Source organism: Gorilla gorilla, chromosome 1, assembly GCF_029281585.2.
Source record: "Gorilla gorilla gorilla isolate KB3781 chromosome 1, NHGRI_mGorGor1-v2.1_pri, whole genome shotgun sequence".
NCBI lineage: Eukaryota > Metazoa > Chordata > Mammalia > Primates > Hominidae > Gorilla > Gorilla gorilla.
Genome location: NC_073224.2, coordinates 15,805,075 through 15,833,067, shown reverse-complemented (window position 1 = coordinate 15,833,067; position 27,993 = coordinate 15,805,075). Strand labels below are relative to the sequence as shown.

The 27,993-nt window shown below is 60.5% G+C and overlaps 1 protein-coding gene across 1 annotated transcript; it reads left to right on the top strand.

Moving 5' to 3' along the window:
* Positions 1–9: 9 nt before the first annotated feature.
* On the top strand, positions 10–27,957 carry LOC129534585 (spectrin beta chain, non-erythrocytic 5-like). The gene is given in 51 exon segments (XM_063706816.1): positions 10–359; positions 1,340–1,580; positions 1,748–1,887; positions 2,048–2,147; positions 2,411–2,581; positions 3,073–3,237; positions 3,639–3,853; positions 4,217–4,403; positions 4,649–4,849; positions 5,086–5,202; positions 6,236–6,393; positions 6,778–6,913; positions 7,175–7,320; positions 8,135–8,249; positions 8,342–8,452; positions 8,675–8,884; positions 10,125–10,328; positions 10,508–10,657; positions 11,086–11,190; positions 11,602–11,769; positions 12,233–12,382; positions 12,497–12,688; positions 12,823–12,918; positions 14,722–14,837; positions 14,928–15,042; positions 15,844–15,957; positions 16,097–16,218; positions 16,465–16,627; positions 16,834–17,022; positions 17,266–17,343; positions 18,004–18,176; positions 19,789–19,879; positions 20,021–20,167; positions 21,044–21,181; positions 21,260–21,516; positions 21,715–21,901; positions 22,156–22,368; positions 23,016–23,212; positions 23,333–23,537; positions 23,785–23,979; positions 24,558–24,713; positions 24,976–25,181; positions 25,316–25,487; positions 25,750–25,926; positions 26,012–26,113; positions 26,421–26,555; positions 26,893–26,964; positions 27,373–27,433; positions 27,436–27,458; positions 27,591–27,682; positions 27,804–27,957. Coding segments are annotated over 51 exon segments (7,878 nt in total).
* Positions 27,958–27,993: the final 36 nt, after the last annotated feature.

The window sequence follows — 27,993 nt, the reverse complement described above, 5'->3', positions numbered from 1 at the left end:
AGAGAGGACATGTGCCTGGGGCACCAGGCCCAGGACAGGGCACTGACTGTGCAGCGCGCCCTGTCTCCCAGGGTCGAGGAGTCAGGCTACGCAGAGAGCCAGCCTCTGCAAGGACAGGTGGAGACGCTGCAGGGGCTGCTGAAGCAAGTACAGGAACAAGTGGCCCAACAGGCCCGGCGCCAGGCTGAGACTCAGGCCCGGCAGAGCTTCCTGCAAGAGAGCCGGCAACTGCTACTGTGGACAGAGAGTGTCCAGGCTCAGCTGGGCAGCAAGGAGGTGTCGGTGGATGTGGCCTCGGCTCAGCGGCTGCTGAGGGAGCACCAAGACCTGCTGGAGGAGATCCACCTGTGGCAGGAGAGGTCAGGACAGGAGGGCAGAAGGGGTGCACTTTGGGCTGGGCCCAGGGCTCTGGGCTCTGGGTTCAGGCCCAGAAAGAGCATGCGGGAAGTAGTGTGAATTCCCCAGGGAGGGGCCCAGACTGGTTGGTGTCTGGCATGCTGCTTGAGGCAAGTTTACACAGAGGAGGATAGAATCTAGGACTGGGTCAGGCAGCCTGTACACTTCGAGGAGAGACCCAGGACACTGAGCTGCCTGGGAGGCTCTCTCCAGCCCAGGCCCGGCTGGCCCCCTCCAGGTGGGCCCGATGCATTGCTTTCAGGGCATCTAGCCTCCCCTGCCATCCTGGTAACATGGACCCCAGTGGCCCCTAAGTGAATCGCTCAGGACCCACCCACGGGTCTGAGATCCCCACCTCCTTAGTAAGGTGGTGCCTCTCCTCCTGCAGGGATGATGTTATGGGCTGGCAGGCAGGCAAGGCCACCAGGGACAGTCCACAGGCTGTGCCCCTCCTGAGGGCACTTGACAGGTGGTCAAGTGGGCACTGAAATGCATCTGGTCCTCAGCTTGCCAGACTCCAGTACCTGGTTCTGCAGCGGCTCAGAGGAAGTGGAGCCTTGCTCTAATTCACACAAGGGTGTTACCTGTTCCCAAGCCACCTGCTGAAAGGGGCACCTTTTCTAATTGTTCAAAGCCTCCATGGGGGCTTGCAGTGGCCCTGCGGCCAGGTGCTTTTGTGGCTTGCGTGATTTTTCTCTCTCACGCTGTGCTGCCTCCGCATGTCCTCTAGGCTGGGCATCGGCCGTTGGCAGTCCACACTTAAGGACAGCCGGCTGGAGCCGATGGGGGCTTGGGAACCCCTGCATCCTAAGCACTCTACTGGGCCTATCACATTCAGTGTCTCATTCATGATCCAAGATGCGTGAACCCTGGAGGTGAGAGGAGAAGGAGGCTGACGAGGGAGCCTGCTGGGGTTTGACTCTCTGCCTGTCATCCTGGTCAGGCTGCAGCAGCTGGACGCTCAGAGCCAGCCCATGGCAGCCTTGGACTGCCCAGACTCCCAAGAGGTGGCCAACACTCTGAGGCTCCTGGGGCAGCAGGGCCAGGAGCTGAAGGTTGTGTGGGAGCAGAGGCAGCAGTGGCTGCAAGAGGGGCTGGAGCTGCAGAAGTTTGGCCGAGAAGTGGATGGTTTCACTGCCACCCGTGCCAACCACCAGGCCTGACTGCACCTGGACAACCTTGGGGTATGGAGCAGGAATGTGGAGCTAGGCTGTCACTCCCCATCACTGGAGGGAGCTCATCCCCTTGAGTCCAGAAGCCAGGCTGGGCAGGAGGCCCCTGGGGCAGTGGCGGGTGAGATGGTCCTGACCCCCATTCTCCCAGGCATGACCTCAGGTCTCTGCACTCCCAGGAGCATGTGAGGGAGGCCCTGAGCCTGCTGCAGCAGCACTGGGAGTTTGGGCGGCTCCTGAGCACCCTGGGGCCTCGGGCAGAGGCTGTGCGGGCACACGGCGAGAAGCTGGTTCAGAGCCAGCACCCAGCTGCACACACGTGAGCCTGGCCTCAGTCTGCAGCACCTGCAGATGACCCTTTCTCAGCCTGCACAGACGGCCGCCCTGGGGCTGGGAGAGTAGGGGGTGGCGGAGAGTGCACCTCGTGCTGGGGTGGGAGTCCTCTCCCATACCCTCCTCCAACTCCCCCGGCCCTCCAGGGTCAGAGAGCAGCTGCAGAGTGTCCAGGCACAGTGGACCAGGCTCCAGGGGAGGAGTGAGCAGAGGAGGAGGCAGCTGCTGGCTTCCCTCCAGCTCCAGGTGAGGGGCTGGGCCCAGGTTGCATGAGGCCTCCCTGAAAAGAAAGCCTGAGACCGTACAGAGCTCTGTGCAGCCTACAGAGCACTTTCCTCACGCGCTATGTCATTCATCCTCTCAACACCTTCTGTGAGGCAGGCAACACAGCTCAGGTTTTTCCTGAGGAGGAAAACGGGGGCTGTGGCCACACCACCCTCAGATGCGGGGCTAGGCACCAGCCCCCACCCGCCGTGCTCTGAGACCCACTCTCGCCTGGTTCTTGGCAGGAGTGGAAGCAGGATGTGGCAGAGCTGATGCAGTGGACGGAAGAGAAGGGGCTGATGGCTGCGCATGAGCCCTCCGGAGCGCGCAGAAACATCCTGCAGACACTCAAGCGGCACGAAGCAGCTGAGAGTGAGCTACTCGCCACCCGCAGACACGTGGAGGCTCTGCAGCAGGTGGGGGACACGGGACAGAGGGTGCAGAGCCTCCTTGTCTTCAAATTCCCAACCCTACTGCACCACCTGTTTTCATGGAAGAGTCTTTGAAGGAAAAATCAGCCTCAGCGTGAACCTAGAACCTCCCCCCGCAAGCCTCCTTGATGCTGCTGGCATCCCCTTGGCACCCAAACCAGCCCCAAAGCTGCCGCCATCCATCCCTTCCCCCACAACTCTCCGTGGCAAGTCCCAGAGCCGGCCACCTCTACCAGAACACGGCTCTCCCCAGCCACCAACCTAATGCCGGCTCACCCCACTCTATTTGCAGGGGTCAGAGGAAAGCCCCCCTACCTGCAGTTTTGGGGCCACGTGAACTGCTTTCTTCCAGGCAGCCCGTGGAGTGCAGCTGTGGTCACCCCCTCACCTCCACTGCCACCCAGGTCCAGCCTGCTGCGGCCACTGGTGGTACCAGCAGCTCAGCCAAACTCCCTGGGCCTTTGTCTCCACTCCAGGTTGGGAGAGAGCTGTTGAGTAGGAGGCCCTGCGGCCGGGAGGACATACAGACCAGGCTTCAAGGCCTTAGAAGCAAGTGGGAAGCTTTGAACCGCAAGATGACTGAGCGTGGGGACGAGCTCCAGCAGGCTGGACAGCAGGAGCAACTCCTGAGGCAGCTGCAGGTCCACTGGGAAGAGGGACAGGGCACAAGAGGGAGACGGAGGCCGGGCTGGGCTGGACAGAACGGGGAGGGAGAAGTCTAGGTGTTCTGCTGACCCTGGCTCTGCAGCCTTTGGAGGCTTCTGGCCTAGGACAAGCTGAGCGTGGCTTTCTGCTCAGTCGGCCAATGCAGGATTCTCTCCTGTGTGCCCAGCGGGTGGTCAGCACCACTTGAGTCCCCCAGGGAAGAAGAAGCGTGAGGGAACAGGGGAAGATTGGGCACTTCTGGCCGAGGGTTGGCAGTGGTGGGGACAGAGCTCCCTGGTGAATCTGGTCCTAAAAGTCCAACAGTCCCAGAGCCCGGGAAGGCCACTTGCTGTGCTGTACACAGAGAACCTAATGCAGCTCCATGCGTCCCTCCCAGGATGCAAAGGAGCAGCTGGAGCAGCTCGAAGGGGCCCTACAGAGCTCGGAGACAGGGCAGGACCTGCGCTCCAGCCACAGGCTGCAGAAACGGCACCAACAGCTGGAGAGTGAGAGCCGGACCCTGGCTGCCAAGATGGCTGCCCTCGCCTCCAAGGCCCATGGCGTGGCCGCCTCCCCGGCCATCCTGGAAGAGACCCAGAAGCACCTCCGGAGGTGGGGCCTGTCCTCCCACCCACCTGTGTGTCACTCCTCCATGTGAATTTAAGGTCCCACAAGATGGCACCCACAGGACCGGGGTGTCCAGATCTCCTCCCTTATGAGTAGAGTCATTCTGGGTTGGGAGGGTCGGAGACCCCATTATGCATCCTTAGCAGGACCCCCACAGTGCGGTCAGGCGAGTCATCTAGGCCATGAGGTGGGGCCCTGGCGCCCTTCCACTGCCTCCCTTTGTCAGATGGGGCTTTGCTCTATTCCCTGGTCTTGTTCTTCACGGGCCCTGGCTTGGCCAAGGAAAGAACCAGGAGCCTTGTGCTCACTCTGTTCCCAACCTCTCCCATCTCTTCCTCCTCCTCCTAGGCTGGAGCTTCTGCAGGGGCATCTGGCCATCCGGGACCTGCAGCTGCAGGCCTCAGTGGAGCTGCACCAGTTCTGCCACCTGAGCAACATGGAGCTCTCTTGGGTAGCCGAGTACATGCCCCATGGCAGCCCCACCAGCTATACCGAGTGCTTGAATGGTGCCCAGAGCCTTCACCGCAAGCACAAGGTAATAGCCCTCTCTTCCTACAGGATTACCGACATCCGCTTCCCAGACCATAGAAACCCTCTGCCCCTACTCAGGTGTCCTGGCCTCTAAGCCCTCACCCGTGGGTATCCCAATTTCCAAATCTCTGCTCCAGCTATTTTGACCCTGGGGGTCTTGCCATGATTGGGGCCTGGAGCCACATCCATGGCTCTGCTCCGGATGCCCCTGGGTTAAGGGCAGCAGCCTCTCAAGCCACTCTGTGGCAGGAGCTCCAGGTGGAGGTAAAAGCTCACCAGGGGCAGGTGCAACGGGTGCTGAGTTCTGGGTGGAGCCTGGCAGCCTCAGGGCACCCCCAAGCCCAACACATCGTGGAGCAGTGCCAGGAGCTGGAAGGCCACTGGGCAGAGCTGGAGAGGGCATGTGAGGCGCGGGCACAGTGTCTGCAGCAGGCTGTCGCTTTCCAGCAGGTAGGATGCAGAGAGGTGGGGTTGGGGGAAGAGGCAGAAGTCAGGGCTCCTTGAGGGGCCACCTGTGGGACTCTCAGGGAGGCGGATCAGTGGTGGGGGCTCTGGGCTGGGAGCTGATGGGTGCCCCTATGGGCACAGAAGCCCCTTTGATGCTGGAGAGCAGGGGCAGATGTCTCCAGGGCTGACGGAGGGTCCTGTCTGAGATCCTCCAGGTGAGTTGGCCCCACTCTTGGCAGTACTTTCTGGATGTGTCAGAGCTGGAGGGCTGGGTGGAGGAGAAGTGGCCGCTGGTGAGCAGTCGGGACTATGGCAGAGACGAGGCAGCCACCCTCAGGCTCATTAACAAGCACCAGGTACCACGTCCTGAGCCTCCCCTGCAGTGTGGTCTGGGTGATGATGGACCACGGGGAGAGGGCTGTCACCCTCCCTCTCTCAGAGGCACGGAGCCCTGCTCTTGCTTCCTGGAGACACAGACGGCCCCATCCCCACTGCCCACCCAGATCCCACAGTGCCCCTTCTTCCAAGGCAACCTGGGCACTGTGATGTACACGCTTTCTCCCTTCATCTTCTTACGAGTCTTGCCTCTCCCTGTGGCCTTGGGGTTTCTCTGCCTCCTCTTGCTTCCTCTCTACCCCACCCCTGGCACTTTTCTCCTCTGTCAAGGTCACCTGCCCAGCCCGCTCCACATCTCCCACAGGTGTCTTCCTCCCAGGCTTTACCTGTCATCCTTTGAGTTAACCAAATGCCCTTCATGAAGCCGACCTCCTCCCACAAACATCCCCTGGCTGAAGGGAGGGAGGTCTCGAAGTCCCCTTCCTCACTCCTGAATTCGGACTCCCAGAACCACACAAGCTTCAAAGCCTGGAGCCCACGGCAGTCCCGGTTCCGGCTGTCACTGAATTGTCCTCCTGTCTGGGCATGTTTCCTGCACAGCCCCAGTTGCAGTGTGTTCTGCGACAGGACCTTCAGAGAGGGTCTTTCTAAAGGCCTGTAGCCTTGGCCTCACGGAGCACCCATCTCCCGGCTACACCGGACAGCTTGTTTAACTCTGCCTCTCTCTTACACATGGATGTTGGGGTCCAGTCTAATGCCTCCTGTGCCCTCCCTTCCTTGGCCCAGATTAGCCAGCATTCACCTTTCCCTGCTAAATAATGAGCCCTCAGTGGGCACAGACCAGGTGTTCACTTTATGGAACAATAAGTACTTACTCCATCAGTAATGGGTAGATGGATGCTGGGTGGGTGGATGGATGAGTTGAGGTAGATGGGATGGGCGTGTGAGTGGTGGGTGAATGGATGAGGATTGGTGACTGGATGGGTGGGGGACGGACAGGTGGGTGGATGAGTCACCCAGGCTGAGCCTGGCATGGGTCCTCATGCATCATAGGCTCTACGGGAGGAACTAGCCATTTACTGGAGCTCCATGGAGGAGCTTGACCAGACGGCCCAAACCCTCACTGGCCCCGAAGTCCCTGAGCAGCCGCGTGTGGTGCGAGAGAGGCTCCGGGAGCAGCTGCGAGCACTGCAGGAGTTGGCGGCCACACGGTGAGGACACCATAACCCCTCTCATCAGTGGGTACAGGAGGCCTAGCCACAGCTGACTGTTCCCATGCCATGGCCCAAAGTCAATCAGAACCCATGACCCCAGGCTGTAGAGATGCACTGGGAGAACGGTGTGTGTTGCTCACCTCTTTCCATAAATTCTTCAGTGAGGCCCCACAACTCCCTGCAGTCCATCTCCCCACGTCCACACCCTCCTCTGCCCCTACACCTGCACTGCTGTGTCTACTACTCCCTGAATCGTGAGCCGCAGGCTTGGACAGAGACCATGAGTAACCCCAGTTTTCAGATTGGCCCCTCTGGCTGGCCCGACTGGCCCCCAGGGGGGTGGGCAACTCACTTCTGGGGAACCACGGGCTGTCACCACAGGCACCGGGAACTGGAGGGGACCCTGAGGCTGCACGAGTTCCTGAGGGAGGCCAAGGACCTGCAGGGCTGGCTGGCAAGCCAGAAGCAGGCAGCCAAAGGAGGGGAGAGCCTGGGGGAGGACCCCGAGCACGCCCTGGTGAGAAGAGGGCCAGGGTCAAGGAGGGTGCCCTGGGGCAGAGCCTATGGGGTGGGGAAGCTGGCTCTGGCGGGGCGGAGGAAGAAGGTGGCAGCAGAGCGGTCAGCCCTGGCTGAGGTGGGGCCTCCTGAGTGGAGTGGGCAGACGCCGTGGCTGTCCAAGCCCACATCACCCAGTTGGGCACTGAGGTGCCTCGATTCCCAGGCTGCTTGACGCCTAACCGGCCGGGGGCTACCCTGTCACCCACTCCCCTCTTCTCAGCACCTCTGCACCAAGTTTGCAAAGTTTCAGCACCAAGTGGAGATGGGCAGCCAGTGGATGGCTGCCTGCCGGCCGCTGGCGGAGAGCCTGCTAGAGCGTGGGCACAGTGCTGGCCCCATGGTCCGTCAGAGGCAGCAGGATCTGCAGTGAGTGCCCAGAGGGCCAGGCCAGCATGGGGTTTGGGGGAAGGAGCTGGGCAGGCAGGGCCCAGAGTGGTAAGAGAGGATGGCATGCTGTGAGGGCCACGCTGGCCCTGGCTGCCCACAGGGCTCTGCAGGGGGCCTAGCTCCAGAGAAGCTGAGCCCGCCACAGGCTCTGGTCTGTGAAGGGAGGTGAGGCTGGGTGTGCAGGTCAGAGTCCTGCTCCCAGGATTGAGAGCAGGAGCTGTGGGAAGATGGTGGGGCCAGACATCAGGGCCTTCCCCTGAGCTACCCCAGCTCCTGTGCTCACTCGGGACAGCCCATGCCTCGTGTGGTTCCTAGCTGTCCACTTGGCTGATTTGGATCCACTCCCAGCCTGTGAGCTTTGAGGCAAGGTCATGACTTGCTCATAACCCCTAGCCCAGAGCCTGGCCTGGCAGAAGCCTTAGGAGCTCAGCCAGTTGCAGAGTTAGCGAGGAACGGAGAGATGTGGCCTCTGCCCACAAAGCGTCTGTGATCATAACCTGGGTGACGCACTATGAGTCAAAGCACAGGATGTAAGGAGTATCACAGCACAGATACCATGCAGTGCCGAGCATTACAGCAGCAAAGCACTGAATTCATGGTAAAGCTAGAAGACAGGCTCCCAGGAAGAAGGTGCGTAGGCAGGGCCACAGGCGGGAGAGGTTTTAAGGAGGAGGAGCTTTGGGCAAGTCCCGATACAACTCAGAGAGGAGCGGGCTGACCAGACCTAGCGGGAGGGAGGAATGAGACGGCCCGGCAGCTGATCCCCGGCTGGTCTTCCACACGCCGTGGGCAGGGCCGCCTGGTCGGAGCTGTGGGAGCGGACCCAGGCCCGAGGCCACGTGCTCCGAGACGCCGAGACCTCCCTCAGAGTTCACAGAGATCTCTTGGAAGTCCTCACCCAGGTCCAGGTGTGAGCCGGAGGGGTGGCTAGAAGTGGATACACTCCAGGCTCAGTGCCCACCCTCCATCCCTCATCTCCTCGGCATTCTCCCTTCCTCAGGAGAAAGCCACGAGCCTCCCCAACAATGTGGCACGGGACCTGCGTGGGCTGGAGGCCCAGCTGAGAAGCCACCAGGGGCTGGAGCGAGAACTCGTGGGCACCGAGCGGCAGGTGAGCCCAGCTGGCTGCCTCTCCGACCCAGGCCCCTGCAGCCCCCTCAGGCTGGCCCGCCTGTTCCTCTAGATTTTCCAGTCTCCCTCAGAGCCTCCCATGGGCCTACTGTGCATGGCAGGACGTGGCCCAAGGGGGCCAGAGTTCCCAGGCAAGGGATACATCTGCGAGATAATCAGGAGGACATGACCCTTGCCTCCCTGTTCCCTGCCCCTCCCGCAGCTGCAGGAACTGCTGGAGACTGCAGGCAGGGTGCAGAAGCTGTGTCCGGGGCCTCAGGCCCATGCGGTGCAGCAGAGGCAGCAAGCTGTGACGCAGGCATGGGCAGTGCTGCAGCGCCGCATGGAGCAGCGCCGCATGGAGCAGCGCCGCATGGAGCAGCGCAGGGCCCAGCTGGAGCGGGCATGCCTCCTGGCCCGCTTCCACACAGCGGTGAGGGCTCCTGCCCCTTGGGTGGCGTGTGTGTGCATGTGTGTGTGCTGCACCATGCATGGGCATGCACGCATGAGGCCCTCCAGCTCCGGAGGGAGAACAAGCATGGACTCGGGTGGGAGAGCACGAGCACACGGGATGTCAGTCTGGCTGGTCAGGGGCTGAGCACATGGGTGTAGCAGTGACACCTTAGGGTCTGGGTCAGTGCCAGCAAGGTGAGTGGCAGGGCAGTCATGCAGGGTCCCAGCCAGGGCTGGGAGTAAGAACTGCCCAGGAAAGCTCATAACTGGAGACCCAGATGTTAGACAGTGACCTCTGGATCAGTCAGTATCTATTTAATGTCTGTCTTCAGCTCCCTGCTGAAGCCACGGGTGGAGAGAGGAGGGCAATATAGAAGCTATGGAAAGTGGAACTGCTGCCCTCGTGGAGCCCTGCTTCCTGGGGAGATGAGCCCGAAACCCAGAGAATCAGACTGGGACAGTAGGTCCTGGCCACGGGGTGTCCCCGGCATCCCACTGTCCTGGGACCTGGCAGACCAGGAGGCCCAAACTGACACTGCAAAAAGGCTTGAGTTTAGGGACCTAACTCTGCTGATTTGCTAGCAGTGTGAGCTTGAGCAAGGCACTTAACCCTGGGTTTGTCATGCACTTAGAGTTTACAAGACTCTTTGTGCCATTTACCCTTCCTTCCTCCATGCAATGAGATATTTGGACAAGGGCCTGAAGTCCCTCCAGCACCAATCTTGTATAGTTGTACACAAATCAGCAGAAGACTGTAAGGGTTAAATTAGTAATTCAGAGAACAAGGAGAGCAGCGCAATGTCAAATACCAGGGAAGGCTTTGCCCAGGCAAAGGCGGCCAAGGGGCCTTTGAAGAGCAGGTGAACTTTCTTTCCCCATCAAGCAGTCTTGATGGGGCTGATCTTGCTAGCCGCCAGTCCTCTCATGGCCTCATCCAGGTGAGCTCTGTAGAGATGGGAAGGCAGGAGGAACAAAGGGCAGAGATGTGTCGTGGTGAGGGTCTGGCTCATGTAGGGGGTTCGTGGTTCTGGGAGGATCGGGTTGGATGAGAACGGAGAAACCAAGTGACAAAGGGCCACACGTGCCTCACCCGAGGCCCTGACCCAGGTCGGCTCGGGCTGTGTGAGTGGACTCAGGTGGGCTGCAGTTGCCTCAGCACCTGATTTCCTGCTGCCCAGCCCAGCCCTCACCCGGCTCTCCCTCCGTGTCCCCGGGATCAGGTGCGTGACTATGCCTCCTGGGCAGCCCGCATGCGCCAGGACCTGCAGGTGGAGGAGAGTTCGCAAGAGCCTAGCAGTGGCACGCTGAAGCTCAGTGCCCACCAGTGGCTCCGGGCAGAGCTGGAGGCCCGGGAGAAGCTGTGGCAGCAGGCCACCCAGCTGGGCCAGCAGGCACTTCTTGCTGCAGGGACACCCACCAAGGAGGTGGGCCCCCTTCCCGGGTGCCCCCACATACCCCAGCTGACCTAGCCTGTGCCTGGCCACCTGGTGCCCTGTCCTACTGTGCCATGCTGGCCTCTCCTCAGGAGCTTCCCTCAGGATCCAGTCCTCACCTCACCCACACCACCCTCCCCAGCTGAGGCTCCTCATGTGTCCATCCCCAGGTCCAGGAAGAGCTTCGAGCCCTGCAGGGCCAGCGGGACCAGGTGTATCAGGCCTGGGCACGGAAGCAAGAGAGGCTGCAGGCCGAGCAGCAGGAGCAGCTCTTCCTCAGAGAGTGCAGCCGCCTGGAGGAGATCCTTGCGGCCCGGGAGGCAGGTCCCCTCCCGCCCTCACACTCCGCTCAGCCTCCTGCTCCTCCTTTCCATTCCCCTCTCTGCTCAGTCCCTTTCCTCCTGCCTCTCTGGCTTTTTCTCTAATATGAGGCAGCTGTGCACAAGTCCTTCCAGGTGGCCATGGTGAAGTGCTGAGGCCCCTGAGCGTCCACTGACATCCCCAGCCCCTATCCCAGACTGAGCCCCGAGGAAGTTGGCCAGAGGCTGGTCATGCTCCCCACATGGTGCAGAGGTTGAGGTGTCGCAGCCTCCCAACCTGGACTCCCACTCCTCACAGCTCCATGCCAAGCTCAGTGGGCACTCCTAAGGCCCTGCCATACCCAGAGTGCCCATGGGCACAGACTGCAGCTGGAGGGGCTGGCTGGCTGGAAGGCTTGGTGGCCTCTTTGACTTTTCTGTGGATCCAGGTCTCCCTGAAAACCAGTGCCTTGGGGAGCTCGGTGGAAGAGGTAGAGCAGTTGATTCGCAAGCACGAGGTCTTCCTGAAGGTTCTGACTGCCCAGGACAAGAAGGTAATGGAGTCAGGAGGCCTGGGCGTGGTCAGAGTGTGGTGGTCGGGAGAGAGTCCTGAAGGGGGTCACGGGGCGCTTGGTGCGTTCCTGGAGGCAGTGCTGATGAGCCTGCGAGGCTGGGGGCCTGGTTGGGGTTGACTGCGCAAGTTGTATGTGTGGCTCAAGAAGAGGGCCCAGGGGGAGATGGGCCACACTGCAGAGACCCACACGGGGCATTCGGCTCTGTCCACACCATGTGGTCCTTGGGGAGCAGACTGGTCTGGCTTGTGGCTGGGAGGATCAGACACCCCTCAGCCATGTGGGGCTGAGGAAAGGGCTCCGGGGCCCTCAAAGAAAGGACTGTGAGCCCTGCAGGCCAGGCCCTACCCCAGCCCAGGGTGGGAGAGCAGCAGCTGTGCCCCTGCCCCACAGGAGGCAGCCCTGCGTGAGCGGCTGAAGACGCTCCGGCGCCCCCGGGTGCGGGACCGGCTTCCCATCCTGCTGCAGCGCCGGGTGAGAGTGAAGGAGCTGGCGGAGAGCCGGGGACACGCCCTGCATGCCTCCCTGCTGATGGCCAGCTTCACCCAGGCCGCAACCCAGGTCAGAGGGCACCCCCAGCCCAGGGCCTTCCACTGGAACCACACTCGACAGTTTTCAGCCGCCTTCACACCGCAACACTGTGAGGCGGAAACAGGTTCAGGGGGTGGATGGCTTTCCCAGAGGCTGCGCTGGAGCCCAGAACATGGGATCTAAGCCCCTTTGTGTGGAGACCCCACCAGCGTCCCGAGCTGGTGGGCCAGGGCAAGAGAGGTGGGGAAGGGAGCAGAGCAGCCCAGGGCCCTAGGAGTAGGGGCCACACCTCCAAAATGAGAGCCCACCCAAGGCCCTGCCCGGCTGCCTCCTGCAGCAACCTTCCGGAGCTGGAACCTTCAGGGCTCATTTACCAGGTGCTGCCCGCCCCACCCCTGAGGCCAGCCTCCTGGGAATGGCTGGGGGCTAGGCCTGTGGCGTCTGGGACCTGAGGCTGCAGAACATTGCAGCATTCATGTCCCACCCCCACCAGGCTGAGGACTGGATCCAGGCGTGGGCCCAGCAGCTGAAGGAGCCGATCCCTCCTGGGGACCTGAGAGATAAGCTGAAGCCCCTGCTGAAACACCAGGCGTTTGAGGCTGAAGTCCCGGCCCATGAGGAGGTCATGACCTCTGTTGCCAAGGTAACAACCGGGCCCTCAGCCCCATGCCTGCCCCAAAGTGTGGCCCAGGGGCGATGTCAGTCTTAGGAGGAAGTGCAGCAGGCAAGATATCCTGTGTCCCCTCTCTCTCTCCAGAAGGGAGAGGCTCTTCTGGCACAGAGTCACCCTCGAGCCAGAGAGGTCTCCCAGCGGCTGCAGGGCCTGCGGAAGCACTGGGAGGACCTGAGGCAGGCAATGGCCCTCAGGGGCCAGGAGCTGGAGGACAGGCGGAACTTCCTGGAGTTCCTGCAGAGAGTGGACCTTGCAGAGGCCTGGATCCAGGAGAAGGTGTAGCCCCAGCTGGGTGGGGGCTGAGAGATGGGGGGAGGAGCCCTCCCTTGACAGGAGGGATCCCCAGCAGCGGGTGCCAGGAGCCTGGGCTGGTGCTCAGAGCGTTCCCTCCCCACCCTCGGCCTTCACAGGAGGTGAAGATGAATGTTGGTGACCTGGGCCAGGACCTGGAGCACTGCCTGCAGCTCCGACGGCGGCTCCGCGAGTTCCGAGGAAACTCGGCCGGGGTAAGGGGGTCTTGCTGGGTAGAGGATGGCCATGCATCCCGCACTGAAAATCCAACTGAGAGCAGGGAAAGAGTGTGGTCTGTAGAGCAGGGCGTGGGCGCCATGCCTGCTCCTCCCATGCCCTCGGGCAGGCTCCCTCCTCTCACCCGCCTTCACTCCTTCCTTTTTAGAATGGGGGTAGCACCCACCTCAGAGGTAAGACAGCACGTGTGTGGTGGCAGGTACGTGAATCTCTAGCTGTGATAAAACTGCATCGACCTATCCCCCACTGCCCCGCACAGATGCATACTTGCAAAAACTGATAAAATCTGAATGAGGTCTGGTCTAGTTGGTAGTATTACACCAACGTCAGCTTTGTGGTTTTAATGTTATCATTATATAGGATGCTGCTGTAAGGGAAGCTGGGGAAGGGCACAGGGACCTCTCTGCAGGACTTTGGCAATTTCCTGGGCATCTATAATTATTTCAAAAAATCTTAAAAAGAATAGGACGTATGCCTGGATGTGGCGGATAATCAGCGCCCACCTTCAGTGTGACTATTTCAGCATCTCAGCGTCTTCTCCTCACCCCACACCCGCCCCCTCACACATACACACACCAAACATCTATTTCTCTTATGTGGTATACAGGGGAAAAAAATGGCAAATGTATTGACAATCAGGTGTTAAAGACCAAATGTGCTAACCTTGTCCCCCGGTACATGTATGTATTACTTTTTAAGAGGCGGCAGTGCTTAAACCTAAGACATCCCTTGTTAATGGTGGAATTTCACAGACGCTGTGCCAGATGCTGTAGTAGGAAGAGAGCTAGACTCTAAAGGAGCTGGGCTTGAATCCCGGCTCTGCCGCAAAGGAGCCAGGTTAGCCTCTGAGCTCTGCTCCGGCATCTATAAAAGGAGGGGAATGTCCTTCCCTGCCTACCTTGCATGAGGCACTTCATAGGAAAGTGCTTTGGAAATTTAAACAAGCTCTACAGATGCCAGAGGCAGGAGATCTGCAATCATACCCTGCGGTGGACCCGTTCCCTGTGTACCTTTAAACCCCATCCAGCGTCCAAGCAGCACCAGCCTCAGCTCAGATGAGTCCTGGGGTGGGGACACCGAAACCCCAGGAAGCCAGAGCTCACTGTTCCATTCCACAACCTCCCTTTGCTTCTCTTCATCCAAGAAACTGGATTTTCATTTTAAAAGTTTCTGTGGCTGGGCACAGTGGCTCATGCTTGTCATGCCAGCAGTTTGGGAGGCCAAGACGGGCAGATCACTTGAGGTCAGGAGTTTGAGACAAGCCTGGCCAACATGGTGAAACCCCGTCTCTACGAAAAATACAAAACTTAGCCAGGCTTGGTGGCAGGCACCTGTAGTGCCAGCTACTCGGGAGGCTGAGGTAGGAGAATCGCTTGAACCGGGGAGGTGGAGGTTGCAGTGAGCTGAGATTGTGCCACTGCAACAACAGTGCAACAGAGGGAGACTAGGCAACAGAGGGAGACTCCGTCTCAAGAGTCTCTGTTAGTGAGCATGTGCCCACTCTCCCCCTCCTACATGGTACCCAGCGCAGGGATCCCATTTTCTGGCCTTTGAGATGACTCTGGGGCTGCAGGCTCCAAGCTGATCTTGCTCACTTCACCTGGACGGGTTGACCTCAGGGACCTGCCGCAGTAGAGGAGGCAGGAGGCAGTTCTTCCCACTGCCCAAATATGCAGTTCCTTGGGCTCCGGGGCCCAGGCATGCTTCCAGTGCCTGCTGAGGTGGGAAGAAGGGGCTCTGCGTGGGGGGTGCCAATGCCCTCACCCATACCTCCCCTGCAGGACACAGTGGGTGATGCCCGCATCAAGAGCATCAGTGACTTGTCACTGCAGCTCAAGAACCGGGACCCTGAGGAAGTCAAGATCATCTGCCAGCGGCGAAGCCAGCTCAACAACAGGCCAGTCCCAGGCTGGGGAGAACCAAAGGGCCGGGAAGAGGGGTGGAAGGCCACCTCAGGCTCCACATGACACCACCACCCCTTGGCCAGGTGGGCGAGTTTCCATGGCAACCTGCTCCGGTACCAGCAGCAGCTCGAAGGGGCCTTGGAGATACACGTGTTGTCCCGAGAGCTGGACAATGTCACCAAGAGGATTCAGGAGAAGGTACGTGGTGGAAAGAGGTCCTGGTGGGGGCTGTGAGCAAATGCAGTCAGGGGAGGGGGCGCTGCCTAGAGTCTCCCATGCATCTCCCCCCTCACTGGCCTCTCCTGTTCAGCTGGGTACTTGGAGGTGGGTCCCAGCAGGTCTGCACCAGGGACATCTGATGGGCTGGCCCTCAGGATCAACTCAGGACCATAGAAGCACCCATTGCAAGCTCAGTGGGGGCTTCCCTGTCTCCTTTCTCCCCCAGATCTGGTCCCCAGATACATGGCAGGTCCAGAGGCCAGAAAACACACTCTCTGTTTCCTCCCATCCCTGAGGAAGCCCAAACCCTCGGGAGGTTTGCCCTGGGACTGTGTACACAACCACAGAGCCCCGGGCTGGAATCTGGCAGAGTTAGAACCCGGTCCAGGAAGCCCTCGTGTGAAACAGGTGCTGCTGCCTGTGCTGGGCATGCCTGGCTGTTTCCTCCGCTGGCTTCTGCCCTCAAATGACGGCACAGGCCTGTCTGTCCATCCTTGCTCTATTTTCTTTCTCGCTCCTCAAGGGATGAGAGTTGAGTGAGACTGTACAGGGAAGCAGCACACACGTGAGGTTCTTCCCTCAGAGGAGACTCCAAATCCAGAGTTGCTCCTCAGAATCGTCCCCCTCACATAAGGAAGAGATCTCTGGCCCTCAAAGCCGGGGCCAGGAAATCACGCTAGGGACTTGCTGTGCACACAGAAGCCACTGGTTGGGCCCTTTCCCAGGAAGGAGGAGCCGAAGCAAAGGCCCAGCAGGTAACCGGCCGTGCCCCTCCTCCAGGAAGCCCTGATCCAGGCCCTGGACTGTGGGAAAGATCTGGAGAGCGTGCAGAGGCTGCTGCAGAAACACGAGGAGCTGGAGCGGGAAGTGCACCCCATCCAGGCCCAGGTGGAGGTGCGTAGCTGGCTGTAGAGCTGGGCCCAGGGCATCTCCTCAGTAGGACCCTGGGCACAAGTGGGGAGGAGGGGCTTTGGGATGCCAGGGTGGCCCAGAGCTCCCCTGCCCCAGCCTCTGACACCGGCTTCCCCCACAGTCCCTAGAGCGTGAAGTGGGCCGCCTCTGCCAAAGAAGCCCTGAGGCAGCCCACGGCCTCAGGCACAGGCAGCAGGAGGTGGCTGAGAGCTGGTGGCAGCTCCGGAGCAGGGCCCAGAAGCGGTATGAACCCGCAGGCCTTGCCCTCGCCGACCCATCCTCCAGCATCTCAGTCCCCACACCTCCCCTCAGCCCCTGTGTTCCCCTAGGATTCCTTCTCCACCCTTCAAATAACTGTACTGTCCTCCCAGTACCTCCCAGCCCGTGGGCCCTCCTGTGGTTGAGGGGATTAAGGGACAGAAGACACCAGTGGGCATGGGGGAGAGGGGTTCGAAGGCCTGACGACTAGCTGACGAGCGCCGTGGGCAGGAGGGAGGCGCTGGATGCCTTGCACCAAGCTCAGAAACTCCAGGCAACGCTGCAGGAATTGCTGGTCAGCGCCCAGAGGCTGCGGGCTCAGATGGACACGAGCCCCGCTCCTCGCAGCCCTGTGGAAGCCCGGCGTATGTTAGAAGAGCATCAGGAGTGCAAGGTGAACGGGCAGCTGGCCCAAGCCTTTCCCAGGCTCTCAGCTCTGCCCTGCCCTCCCCTTCCTCTCATCTCCTTGCTCTTGGGCCTCCTGAGTGTCCCGCCCTGCCTATCTCCTCCAGCCTCCCACTCCTCAGCTGCTTCCCCACCTCTCTCCTGCCTGCTGGGCTGCTTCCAGCCCCCAGTGATCTGAGCCCAGTCCTGTTCCAGGCCGAGCTGGACTCCTGGACAGACAGCATCAGCCTGGCCCGAAGCACTGGGCAGCGACTGCTCACAGCGGGGCACCCCTTCAGCTCCGACATTCGCCAGGTGCTGGCTGGCTTAGAACAGGAGCTGAGCAGCCTGGAAGGGGCCTGGCAGGAGCATCAGCTACAGCTGCAGCAGGCCCTGGAGCTACAGGCAGGCACGGTCCCATCCCCAGCCTGCATCTTGCTCCCCGCCCCGCAACAGGGCCTGCGCTGACCCCACAGCCTCTGGTCAAGGCTAAGACTGGAGGGGCTGCTGTGCCAGGGACTTCCCCACCACTCAGCACTCTTGCCTTCCAGGACCCTGGTTCCCTAACCTGTGCCACTGGAACAGTCACTCCGACTGCAGTGGCTGGACCCTCCGCCGACTGTCTCTTGCCTTTTCCTTTGTTCTCAGCTGTTTCTGAGCTCAGTGGAGAAGATGGAACGTTGGCTTTGCAGCAGGGAAGACTCCCTAGCCAGTGAGGGTCTGTGGGTAGGTGCCCAGCAGGAATGGGCAGGAGGGGGGAATTACAAGAGCAGCATTAGGGGTCAAACCAGCCAGTGCTGCCTGAGCTCCGTAGGCCAGGGATCCTCCCCTTCTGGGCCATCTCCCCACCCTGGGCCACATCCGTCACTGGGCAGTTACTTACCTGTCATCTAGAGCAGTTCCCATGCAGCTGTGGGCAGGCCCCACCGCGAACACCAGGGAGCTTCTAGAGTGCCTGTGTGGGCCTGACCCATTCCTGCCACCTCACCCCTGCCCTCCTCGCTTCCCAAATGCCTAGAGGTTGGCTTTTCCCGCCACTGCCCCAACCCTGAAGCAGACCAGTGTAACTTACAGGAGACCTCAGAGGATAACTGGGGACTAACGTGGTCCTCCAGGGAGTGCAGAGGAGGGAGCTTTCACCTTACATGAAAAAGCTCTGCTTGCCTCAGAGATTCTGGCTCTTGATCCCTGTCCCAAATGCCTCCCCTGGCTGGGAATCACTGTCCTAAAGCTGGAAACAGCCTTGAGGGATGTGAGGGATGTGTTTGGGCGGAGCAGCCGCTCTGTGGATGAGCATTTGGTAGGGTGGTTCTAGGTGGGAAGGCAGGTAGCCTGGGATGGGAGGGGGAGGCTCATGGACAGTATTGGGTTCCCCACTCCCACCAGGACCCCTTGGCCCCCATGGAGCCCCTTCTGTGGAAGCACAAGATGCTGGAGCGGGACCTGGAGGTGCAGGCGGGAAAGATCAGTGCTCTGGAGGCCACGGCCCGCGGCCTGCACCAGGGTGGGCACCCCGAGGCCCAGAGTGCCCTGGGCAGGTGCCAGGCCATGCTTCTGAGGTAGTGGTGGCTCTGGGGTGAGGGGTGCTGTGGGCGGGCTGGCACAGGCATCTGGCATCCCGGTTCTTCCCTTCCCACCCTTCCACTACTTGGCCCAGGCTCACCAGCCTTGTCCAAGGACTGAGGTAAGATGCCGGGGGTCCCCACCACCCCTGGCCCTGCAATGTGTCTGCCTGTTACGGACATCAAACACCACGTGGCAAATCCCACTTCCTTCTTCATTCAGTTGAGACCAAAGGGAGTTTCAAGAGAGGCTTATGCTAGGAGACCAAGAGGAAACCAACTCACGAAACGGAAGGTGGCAGGGCACAGAGGTCAAGCATCAGCCTTCCACAGAGGTCAAGCACAGTCCTGAGTCCCTGTGCTGCCCACTAATGGCAGGACCCAGACAAGTTCCTCCTCACGGCAGCTGAGCCTCACATCCCGGGCTTTAACGGCTGTGATGAGGACGAAAGCACGGTGCTGGCCCCACAGGCAGGCTAGCAGAAGTCTTAGCTCATCTAACTGAAGTTCAGACACAGATGCATGTGACCTGCATGGCCCATGAGACCCCAGCTCTGCAGTTTTTTTTCCCTGTAAAAGCTCAGTGGGTTTGGCTGCTTCATGCAGCTCCTCAGACTTTTAGATCAAGGCAGATACGGTCAAAAGCCAGATCCCAGACTGGTGGGGGCTTTTGTCCTTCTCAGAGAGCCGATCAGAGAGCCAACCAGCACCCACAAATGCCATGGCTCCTTGTGCTGGTGTCCTGGCAGTGGTCGGGGCCACCCCCTCTCCATTCTTGCAGGTGGACCACACCTGGGTACCTGTGGAGGTCTTTGAATTAACAGAATGCAAACTTTGCTCTGCTGGTCTCTGTCACCACCCCCTCCCCCAGTCACCTTAGGTGGTTCCTGGCAGGCTCAGCTTCCCCCAGCACAGTGCCACCCTGACTTCCAGCCCCTGGCTTCTGCCCTCCTGCGGGAGGCAGATCGTCCCCCTGTGCTTGTGTCTGCCCCAGTTTCCTCCTCTCATGAGGTCACACTGGATTAGGACCCACCCATGTCACCTCATTTTCACTTAATTACCTCTTTTAAAGACGCTGTCTCCAAAAACACTTCTGGAGTTAGGCCTTCAACATAAGAGCTCAGGGGTACAGGCTGGGTGCAGTAGTTCACGCCTGTAAACCCAGCACTTTGGGAGGCCGAGGTAGGTGGATCATTTGAGGTCAGGAGTTCAAGACCAGCCTGGCCAACATGGGGAAACCCTGCCTCTACTAAAAATACAAAATTTAGCTGGGCGTGGAGGTGTGAGACTATAGTCCTAGCTACTCGGGAGGCTGAGGCAGAAGAATTGCTTGAACCCGGGAGGTGGAGGTTGCAGTGAGCCGAGATTGTGCCACTGCACTCCAGTCTGGGTGACAGAGTGAGACTCTGTCTCAAAAACAAAAAGAAACTTGGGGGTACAAAATCCGGCGCATAACAGACACAAATACAGAGGGGGAGTGCAATGTACCTTTATTCCAAAGGAAACTCCAGACTCGGAGTATATTCATACCCGAGAAAGCCTAGGCTGGACGGGCACCCCACCTGGCCCCGGGGGTGGCTCCAGGCCCATGAGCCTCTCCTCCTGGCAGGAAGGAGGCGCTCTTCAGGCAAGCCGGGACCCGCCGCCATCGCCTGGAGGAGCTCCGGCAGCTGCAGGCCTTCCTGCAGGACTCCCAGGAGGTTCGCCTCGCTTGGAGAGGGAGGCGGTCATGGTGGGGAAGGAGTCGACCCAGGGAAAGGCCACCCTTCCTCTGGGGTATCCCAGAGGTCAGGGGAAGGGGAAAGCCCTGGACAGCAGGCCTGTCCTCCCCACGTGCCCAGGTGGCTGCGTGGCTGAGGGAGAAGAACCTGGTGGCCTTGGAGGAGGGTTTGCTGGACACAGCCATGCTGCCAGCACAGTTACAGAAGCAGCAGAATTTCCAGGTGGAGCTGGACGCGAGCATGCACCAACAGCAGGAGCTGCAGCGGGTGAGGCCCTGCAGGCAGGAGGGTGGTGGGACAGCTCTCCAGGCAGAACACAGGACGGTGCCCCAGAGCTGGTGCTGAACGGTGGCCAACGTTATCCAGTACTTTCTGTGTGAAGGCACCTGGCTAAGCGGTTGTTTAGGCAGAAGTGTAGTGAGAAGAAGTTGCTTTCCGGGTGGGGGCACCCTCTCCAAAAATGGCACCTTTTCAGTAATTTTAAAGATAACATTTTGATGTGAACAGGACATAGCCACCAGTCCTGTGAGTGAAGGAGTCAAAACATAGCCACTTTGAGACAGGGTCTTGCTCTGTCACCCAGGCTGGAGTGCAGTGGCAAGATCTCAGCTCACTGCAACCTCCGCCTCCCAGGCTCAAGTGATCTTCCCAGCTCAGCCTCCCAAGTAGCTGGGATCACAGGCCCACACCACCACATCCAGCTACTTTTTTGTATTTTTGGTAGAGATGGGGTTTTGCCATGTTGTCCAGGCTGGTGTCAAACTCCTGAGCTCAGGCAGTCCACCTGCCTCAGCCTCCCAAAGTGCCGGGATTACAGGAATGAGCCACTGTGCCCAGCATAGCACTTTTTAAAACATTCTCTTTTCTACCTGCAAAGGCAGGTCCTGACCCCAGGCTGGCTCCCTCTGATATAAGTCACCCTGCTAAGCATTTTATATGACTTATCTCATTTAAACAAAATAACCATTATTTTCTCTATGATACGGATGAGGAAACTGAGGCTTAGGTAAAGAAAGTCGCTCAAGATCACGCAGCTGGACCGCAGGGACTCTGCAGCTCTAGTGCTGGTGCTCAGAGTCAACACCAGGGCCCTGGTACCGGCAGTCCTGAGTCCACAAGGTGTGTTTCATGTTGTGGCTGCAGGAGGGACAGAGGCTGCTGCAGGGGGGCCACCCAGCCTCGGAGGCCATCCAGGAGCGACTGGAGGAGCTGGGAGCACTCTGGGGTGAGCTGCAAGACAACTCCCAGAAGAAGGTGGCCAAGCCCCAGAAGGCCTGCGAGGTGAGGTTGTGCAGGCCGAGGGGTGGCTGGCCGGGCTCCAGGCCACTCCCCTCCTGCCTACCTCACTTTCTACCCTAGGCCCTGCGTCTGCGGCGGAGCATGGAGGAACTGGAGAACTGGCTGGAGCCCATCGAGGTTGAGCTGAGAGCCCCCACTGTGGGCCAGGCCCTGCCTGGGGTGGGCGAGCTCCTGGGCACACAGAGGGAGCTGGAGGCAGCAGTGGACAAGAAGGCCAGGCAGGCTGAGGCACTGCTGGGCCAGGCCCAGGCCTTTGTGAGGGAAGGCCACTGCCTTGCCCAAGATGTGGAAGAGCAGGCCCGGCGGCTGCTTCAGAGGTAGATCCACCTGTGCCCTCAGCTTCTCTTCCCTGCCTTCCTGGAGGGACCCCCACCCCTGCCCTCTTAACTGATGTCTTCTCACTTTCTCCCCTTGCCCATGGTGAGGGCCACAGCTGGGTGATCTGTGTCACCAGGTATCCCTAATACTGACACCCTGGTCCCTGCCTCCCTTGGTCCCACCCTCCACCACTGCAGGTTCAAGAGCCTGAGGGAGCCCCTGCAGGAGCGCAGGACGGCCCTGGAGGCCCGGAGCCTCCTCTTGAAGTTCTTCAGGGACGCCGACGAGGAAATGGCCTGGGTGCAGGAGAAGCTGCCTCTGGCCGCTGCCCAGGACTATGGCCAGAGCCTGAGTGCAGTGCAGCACCTGCAGGAGCAGCACCAGGTGTGGGCCCACCCGGGGAGGGCCGGCCTCGCACGTGAGCAGGGCTTCTCAGCCAAGGAAATGGCACTCTCTGTGGCCCAGCCAGGAACTCTCTGCCTGTGGGGGCTTTTGGGATGCCCTGGATTCTTTGGGAGTCATGGGGACAGGGAACTCCTTGGGGACAAGTTAGTGGGGTCCCGTGAAACTTCAAGCACAACTGTGGGAGTCCCCCAAGGGTCAGCAACATCCGCATCCTCCTGCCTCCTCCCCCACAGAACCTGGAGAGTGAGATGAGCAGCCACGAGGCTCTGACCCGGGTGGTGCTGGGCACTGGGCACAAGCTGGTGCAGGCTGGGCACTTTGCCGCCCACGAGGTGGCCGCCCGGGTGCAGCAGCTGGAGAAGGCCATGGCCCACCTGCGGGCAGAGGCGGCGTGGAGGTGGCTTCTGCTGCAGCAGGCTCAGGAGGCCCAGCGGTTTCTGACTGAGGTGAGGGGAGTGATGGGCAGGGCACAGCAGGCAGGCCTGGAACACAGGGCGAGTGCGGCCGGGAGGTAACTCCGGGGCTCCTGGCCTGGGCACCTTTCGTCTCCTCCACTCAGTGGTCTCCTGCCCCCAAGGGCTTCCTTCCACATGTTTCCCAGAACACAGCTGCTGGCTGGGTTGGCTTTTGTCTTTTTTCCCTCTAGATCAGTGGTTCTCAACCAGGGCTTTACATGAGAATCACCTGGAACCTTCACTTGGACGATTATAGCTCTTACTTCAGAATGGTGAATACAATTGTAAAGGAAGAAAAACTGAAGTAAATGAAGTAAATAGGCTAATAAATGAAAGGGAGAAACACTGCAAGGAATATTTGCTAAAACTTGGTTTTAAGTGACAAAATCTATGCCTGTGAACCAAGAATAAAATGTCTATTTTGCATGGAAAAAAACAATCACCTGGACCCTTTACAAAACACTGCCGCTCTGGCTGTGTTCCGGACCAGATGAGGCTGCTTAGGAGTGGGGCCAGGCCGAGGGAGCATGACAGCTCCCAGGTGATTCCCCTGTGCAGCCAGGCTGAGAATCGTGGCTGTAAATCCTGAGCCCTGGAGGGTGCCCCGGGAAAACGGATCTCCACTCTGTCACCCCCAGCTCCCGGAGGCGGGATCCTGGCTGGCTGAGCGGGGCCGTGTCCTGGACAGCGAGGACATGGGCCACAGTGCTGAAGCCACACAGGCCCTTCTGCGGCGGCTGGAGGCCACCAAGAGAGACCTGGAAGCGTTCAGCCCACGCATCGAGCGGTTGCAGCAGACGGCAGCACTCCTGGAGAGCAGGAAGAACCCAGAAAGGTGGGCGGGAGCCACACCATCTGGGAAGGAGCAGAGAGAAGCCCTCTACAGAGATGGCAGGAGACTGCTCCAGCCTGGAAAGGAAGGGCTACAGTCCAGACTGTCGCTCTCTTCCCACAGCCCCAAGGTGCTAGCCCAGCTGCAGGCAGTTCGGGAGGCCCACGCAGAGCTGCTGCGGAGGGCAGAGGCCAGGGAGCACGGCCTGCAGGAGCAGCTGCAGCTACACCAGCTGGAGCGAGAGACCCTGCTCCTCAACGCCTGGCTGACCACCAAGGCGGCCACCGCCGAGTCCCAGGACTACGGGCAGGACCTGGAGGGTGTCAAGGTGAGTCACTCCTGAGCAAACCTCACGGGGAGTGGGCAGAGGCTGAGGAAGGCCTGCCTTGGGATGAAAAGGTTGCTGGGGAGTCAGCAGAAAGGAGCCTGGAGAGGGTGTCCTAGGGAGGATCCCGATGGTTCCAGAACCTGGGCTGAGGGATTTCAGAGCCATCAGAGTCTGCTGAGCTCTTCATGAGCTTTGAGAGCTCATGATACCATCTCGAGTGACCCTGCTGGGCCTCACACCTTTGCAGGTGCTGGAAGAGAAGTTTGATGCCTTCAGAAAGGAAGTGCAGAGCCTGGGCCAGGCCAAGGTGTATGCCCTGAGGAAGTTGGCAGGCACCCTGGAGCGGGGTGCACCCAGGCGCTATCCCCACATCCAAGCCCAGAGGAGCCGCATTGAGGCCGCTTGGGAGAGGTTGGACCAAGCAATAAAAGCCCGCACAGAGGTATGTGACCACAGGCCGGGCCGAGCTAAGGGGTGTCAGAGTCTTCAAAAAATCCCTCTAAGCCCTCCCTACCACAGGCTTTGGTTCCAACAAGACACACACCCTGCTGGCCTCAAGTGAATGTGCCTTCTCCCTCACCTGCTCAGCTTTCTTCCAGGAATTGGCTGCAGCCCAGGATATTCCATCTCTGTAGGTCCTGGGCTGGGGCTGCCTCCTGAGCTGACCCTGTCCCCCAGCCCCATGAGAGGCACTGCAGGTGGTACTGCCAGAGTCAGCCAGATCCCCGAGAACCGGCCTGCTCCCTCACGTGGACCCAACACCTCGCGTCTGCCTTTCCCTGAGATGCACACGAGGCCCTCTCCTGTCCCCGCCCTCCCCACCCCCTGGCCTGCCGCAGACCCATATCACCACGTTCACTGAGGGCTGCAGCATGGAGGATGGTTTCTGTACCTGGGGACACATCAAGCCCCGTGGTCCTCCTTGTTCAAAAGGAGGTGGCCCAGAAGGCCATGTCTCCAGGGAGAAAGGAATCCTGGGAGCAGAGAACAGCCCTGAGGAGGTCCTTTCTCCTCTCCCAGAACTTGGCTGCAGCCCATGAGGTCCACAGCTTTCAGCAGGCAGCGGCTGAGCTCCAAGGAAGAATGCAGGAGAAGACGGCCCTGATGAAGGGAGAGGACGGAGGCCACAGCCTGTCATCTGTGCGGACCCTGCAGCAACAGCACAGGCGCCTGGAGGTGAGGCCCACGCCCTGCAGCCTGCCTGTCTGAGCCCCTGCCCGAAGGCGGTGGCTGAGGGGACCTATCTCAGCCCTCCCACCCCAGCCTGCTTCAGCCTCCTCTCCAGAAACCCAGATCCTTCCCCGAGGGGCCCTAGGACTTGGCCCAGCTTGTGCAGCAGAGTGGAGGTGGTTCCTCAGAGAGGCCTGGTGCTCCTGAATGCAGAGCACGCATCGGCTCAGTGGGGGGACTGAGGCCTGATCTCATGCTCTGGTTGCAGAGAGAGCTGGAAGCTATGGAGAAGGAGGTGGCACGGGTACAGACGGAGGCCTGCCGACTGGGCCAGCTACATCCTGCAGCTCCGGGGGGCCTGGCCAAGGTGCAGGAGGCCTGGGCCACCCTGCAGGCGAAGGCCCAGGAGCGAGGCCAGCGGCTGGTGCAGGCTGCACAGGGCCATGCCTTCCTCGGGCGCTGCCAGGAACTGCTGTAGGTGTCCTACCTCAGCTGCCGGCTCAGCTCTACCCTGTGGGGTGGGGGTATCCTGGCTCTTGGGGGAGCTGGACCCTCCCTCCCCTGCTCCCCAGCCAGCCCTGACAACAGCTCCCTTCCCTGCCCCACAGAGCATGGGCACAGGAGAGGCAGGAGCTGGCTGAGGACGTGGCGGGGGCTGAGCAGCTCCTTGGGCAGCATGAAGAGCTGGGGCAAGAAATCAGGGAGTGCCGCCTTCAAGCCCAGGACCTGCGGCAGGAAGGACAGCAGCAGGTGGACAACAGCCACTTCATGTCCGCGGAGGTGTGAACTCAAAGGGTGGGCCTGGGGTTGGGCTGGGGATGCAGCCTGATTGCCCAGGGCCTCAGGGCCCCTCACAGGCATGGAAACCAGCGGGAAAGGAAGGCTGGGCGCAGGCAGGGAGAGAGGCTGGGAAGGGGCAGGTGCAGGTCTCACAGCCTTCCCTCTGCACTTCCATTAACACTTGGCTCTCCAGCCCTGCCCTGCCCTGCCCATGGTGGGAGCCCTACCCAAGCTGTCACCCATAGCAGCCCCTCCCCACCAGGTGACAGAGTGCCTGCAGGAGCTGGAAGGGCGGCTGCAGGAGCTGGAGGAGGCTTGGGCCCTGCGCTGGCAACGCTGTGCCGAGAGCTGGGGCCTGCACAAGTTTCGGCAGAGGCTGGAGCAGGCTGAGGCCTGGCTGGCCTGCCGGGAGGGCCTCCTGCTGAAGCCCGACTATGGGGTGAGTGGGGGTCCTGCCCCTTAGCTGGCTACCAGGCTCTGGGCACCCCTCAAGCTGGGCCTCACCTGAACATGCTTCTCCCCAGCACTCAGCCTCAGATGTGGAGTTGCTGCTGCAGAGACACCAGGACTTAGAAAAGCTGCTGGCAGCCCAGGAAGAGAAGTTTGCCCAAATGCAGAAGACAGAGGTGCCGACTGCCTCGGCTAGGGGCTGAGGGCTGGTGGGGGAACAGTCCCTCTCAGCCTGCAAGTCAGTGTCTCCCAGGGCACTGAGCCCTCACCCGGCCCTGCCTTACCTGCTCCTTTCCCTGGCCAGCTGCAGTGGTGGGAGAGGCACCATTGTGGACTGGGTGTGAGCCTCCAGAGCCAAAGCTGAAAGAGCTAGTGACGGGGAGGCAGGCCCCTCTGACCGGGAGGGCTGGGGGAGGGGAGATAGACGGGAACCCGAGGTGTGGCTGGTCTCCCTGACCTGGCTCACCTTGCTCACTCCCCAAGATGGAACAGGAGCTCCTGCTGCAGCCACAGGAACTGAAGCCCGGGAGAGCTGGCAGCTCGCTGACATCCTGTCAGTGGAGGCCCTCTGGACACCAGGGGCTAGGAGCACAGCTGGCTGAGACGAGGGACCCCCAGGCAGGTGTCCCCATGGGGCTGCAGGCACCCCCGCCGTGGTCTCCCTGGAGCATGCAGTGGGGCTGGGGCTGGGGCTGTGGGGGTGAGGGCCCACACCCTGGAGCCAGTGCTGGGAGCCCGGGCACAGGAGCTGAAGGTCATTAGGAATAAAGATGGCTGTCTACAGCCATACCACCCTGAACATGCCCGATCTCATCTGATCTTAGAAGCTAAGCAGGGTCAGGCCTGGTTAGTACTTGGATGGGAGGAATAAAGAGAGCAGGGGGCAGTGGGTGCCTTGCCCACCTTCCTGAGGGTGCTGGTCCTGACATTTCTGGGCCGCATCTTGCATTTTCAGGATGCAAAGGGTACCCCCACCATGGAGGGGTCTTTGGAGTTCAAGCAGCACCTGCTGCCTGGCGGGAGGCAGGTAAGTGCCTGGAGATTCCTTCTCCAGGCAGCTTCCCACTTGCAGCAGCACTTGAGTGGCTCGAAGAGCCATCTGGGCCTGGCACCCTTGCACTGTGAACTTGGGCAGATGCCACCCCCCACCATGCTGTCCAGGCAGTTTGGCTCCTTGGGACCCTTCCCAGCTTCTGCCACCGCCCCCACCTACCCACCCCCCCAGGAGGTGCTGGGATTCCTCCTCCCCATCTGCTCTTCCCCTTCCGCTTGGTTTCCCGTCAGAGCCCCTCTGTGGCTTCCCTTTCCCCATGGGGACTTTGGTCCAATCCACTGCTTTTCCTGGGAAGCTCCACACACACGGTGAGGCGTGGACAGGCCCTAGCTCTGGCTTCCTGTGTGTGGCTCATGCGACCTTCCCACCTCCTCTCCACAGCCTAGCTCGAGCTCCTGGGACAGCTGCCGCGGGACCTTGCAGGGCAGCTCTCTGAGCCTGTTCTGGATGAGAGGATGGCAGCGGAGGTACCAGGTGGGGTAGGGGAGATACAGACATCAGGGTGCTGGGAAACAAGGCAGAGGGGCCCCAGGACAGAGGGACCCCACAGGGAAAAGCTGAGATGGCCGCAGTGACCCCTGCCTCTCATCTCTCCTCAGAAAGTAGCTTCCACAGCCCTCCTTGACCTCACGGGAGCCCGGTGTGAGAGGCTGCGGGGCCGCCATGGCAGGAAACACACATTCTCCTTAAGGTGAGCGGAGAGACATGGACTGTGGCATCGCCCCCAGCAGCCACCTGGCTCAGCGGGGGCTGGAGGCATGGGGGTCCCCAAAGGGACAGTGGAGTTTGACCTGTGACTGTGTGGGTGCCAGGCTGACCAGTGGGGCAGAGATCCTGTTTGCGGCACCGTCTGAAGAGCAGGCTGAGAGCTGGTGGCGAGCCCTGGGCAGCACTGCAGGCGGGCTTCAGGGGAAGGATGTGGGGAGGGCGGCCGACTCCCTGGGCCCCAAGCTCCTGGGCCCCTAGTGTTTTATGCATCCTAGGGAGGTTTCACAGTTAGCA